The sequence below is a fragment of the Sphaeroforma arctica genome (genome assembly GCF_001186125.1).
Source record: "Sphaeroforma arctica JP610 unplaced genomic scaffold supercont1.419, whole genome shotgun sequence".
Taxonomy (NCBI): domain Eukaryota; class Ichthyosporea; order Ichthyophonida; genus Sphaeroforma; species Sphaeroforma arctica.
Window position 1 is genome coordinate 34,488 of NW_014040139.1, and position 2,643 is coordinate 37,130.

The 2,643-nt window shown below is 36.4% G+C and overlaps 1 protein-coding gene across 1 annotated transcript in view; it reads right to left on the reverse strand.

Annotated features, from left to right (window-relative positions):
• The window catches only part of SARC_06070 (hypothetical protein), a 3,204-nt gene extending 2,766 nt beyond the window's left edge, over positions 1-438 (reverse strand). The window contains exon 1 of the mRNA XM_014300041.1: positions 337-438. Within this exon, the coding sequence (XP_014155516.1) occupies positions 337-381 (45 nt within the window). The 5' untranslated portion in view covers positions 382-438. The remainder of the gene's footprint in view (positions 1-336) is intronic.
• Between the last annotated feature and the right edge of the window lie 2,205 nt (positions 439-2,643).

Below are 2,643 nucleotides of genomic sequence, written 5' to 3' on the forward strand. Positions count from 1 at the left end.
TATCGAAAGCACGCCGGCTATTAAAATTACAATCAGTATAAGTATATTTTCGAGTGCGTACATACTACCAGCAACTAAAACTACAAATTTAGACAAGCAAGGATGTGCAAATACACACGGCACACTTACTAATAATGCGAATTTGACCAATAACGGCACATAGATGCCACCAAGTTTATACATACAGTAGGTACTCATTCAGATGATTTTAAACTTTTAAGCCTTGGAAAATTTACCCGCGTTCGGCATATAGCTTGTTGTGCGCTACATGTAAATGTTTATCGGCTCAAAATCTGTAGTTTTTGAGTGCGTATACTTACGTGGGCAAACACATACCTGCTTAGCGACAAACACGGCACCTAATATTAAAAATGCTGCCATCCTATCATTTACTGTTGATGTACTGAACTATGTATTCGTGGCACGTGCTTATAGTAGATATCAACCGGCTGAGATTGAGCTGAATATGAATATTCATATATGTATCTATGTTCCGCTCACAAGGTATGAAATATCATACATCCTCTCAGCCTACACTGATACAGCCTCTCAGCCTTCACTGATACAGCCTACACTCCTACAGTCCCACAGCACACAGGACTTACCCACGAGCACAGTCACACTCACAAGCGAAAAGCATTTGTTTTTCTTGGTTTAAAAAAAATATTACTGTACCCTTTTTTTTAAATAAAATAGAAAGGCGGTTTGGATGTGCTAAATACATTGTTTTAGGGTCCCCCCTGGATTTTTGGTTTTTTTGTGATTTTGAACTTTCAAATTTTGTTAATATAATACATATTGACCCACTATATCGTGTATGTCGACCTGAAATATCTGATGTCGTATACGATAATAAAAAAAATCGAGCACTCTAGTAGATCTATATGTACTACAGTCCCAAACACTTTGTAAATATCAAACAATATTATTTTTCAATTACAACAATCGAAGGATTTGGGAATGTACCACAAACTAGGGCAAAACTAGGGTTCAATGTCGATATTGTAATTTGTGTTATTTCCCCCCCCCCCCCCTGGCCCCTGTATTTTGGGATAAACCCTAAAACAAAGTAGCACAGCCGTGATCCGAACCGCCTAAATATTTTAGACTACATACTAAAATATTTACCTTCTCACTCTCTCTATGTATTACTATTTTAATAAAAAGTACTATTTTTAATAAAAAAGGAGTAGTAGAGAGACTCAGAGAGACACAGTTGCCAGTTGGACAGACTCCTGTCTTTTGTCCTAATTACTCTTGTGTCCACTGTCTACTCCACTCTAGACTCTCTACTAGTATCTAGTATCTACTTTGACTTTCCTACTAAATAAATATGAAGTAGTAAATAGCTCCCGTCAACAAGGCTCTGAAGTCTGAACTCGGAACTCTGATGTAAGGCTATAATCCACTTATCCTGTTTTCTCGTCAGGCTGCTGACTGCTCTCTACTACTCTCACTCTCTCACTGAGAGTACACGGTGTCACGGCCTCACGGGTCCCCAATGTTTGGGTCACGACTCCTTATAAATCCCGGCTGGGAAGCCGTGGAGACTAAAAACGAGTACTCATAAGGGTAATTTTTTTGTTCATATTCAGACTAAAAGCACAATGTAAATAGTATAATATTTCTCAACGGGTACGGACAGTATTAAACAATACACGCCCTAAGGCGGTTCCAAATCGAATTTCGTTTCTGCTAACATCTCCCCCAAAAAAAGTAGGAGGCAGGCGCCTATACTCTGTTTATACCATTCTCCAAGTCAGTTCATACCAAACCAGATCAATTTTTCAAGACAAACCTGAAAATTGAGTTTAGGTTCCAAAACCAGAACGTTAATTTCGGGCCTATACCAAATTCAGTAGTATAATTTTAGTAGAGTATAGAGCCAAATCAGCAAAAGAAGCAGGCAGGGGATTGCAGAAACAAAAATCGACTTGGAACCGCCTAATAGCCATATCACCACAAAATACACACACTAACACGCTCTCACTCGCTCACTCACTCACTCCCACCACACACACACACACACTCTCTCTCTCTCTCTCTCTCATACTCACACTCACACTCACATTTACACTCACATTCACACTCACGCTCACATTCACATTCACACTCGCGCTCACATTCACATTCACAATAACATTCACTGTCACAGTCACAGTCACCTTAACCTTAACCTTCACATTCACATTCATATTCATATTCATATTCACATCCACATTCACGCACACTCAATTTTCAGTCTCGTCTCGGTTTCAGTCTCACTCAGACTCACACTCCTTCAAACTGTAACCTAAGTCAATCACCAGCTTTCTTTGCGCAAACGATTTGAGGAATTATAAATAAATAAAAATCCTACGCAAAATATAGAATACATAAGTGCACGTATGCATATATATATATATATATATATATGTATATATATATATATAAAATCCTATGACAAAATATAAGATAAATAGGTGATCATATGCTCATATGCATATATATATATATATATATATGAATATATATATCTATATCTATATATATATATCTATATCTATATCTTTATATATATATCTATATATATTATATATGTATACGAATTTATACATGTATATATATATATATATATATATATAATGTATATATATTATTTAT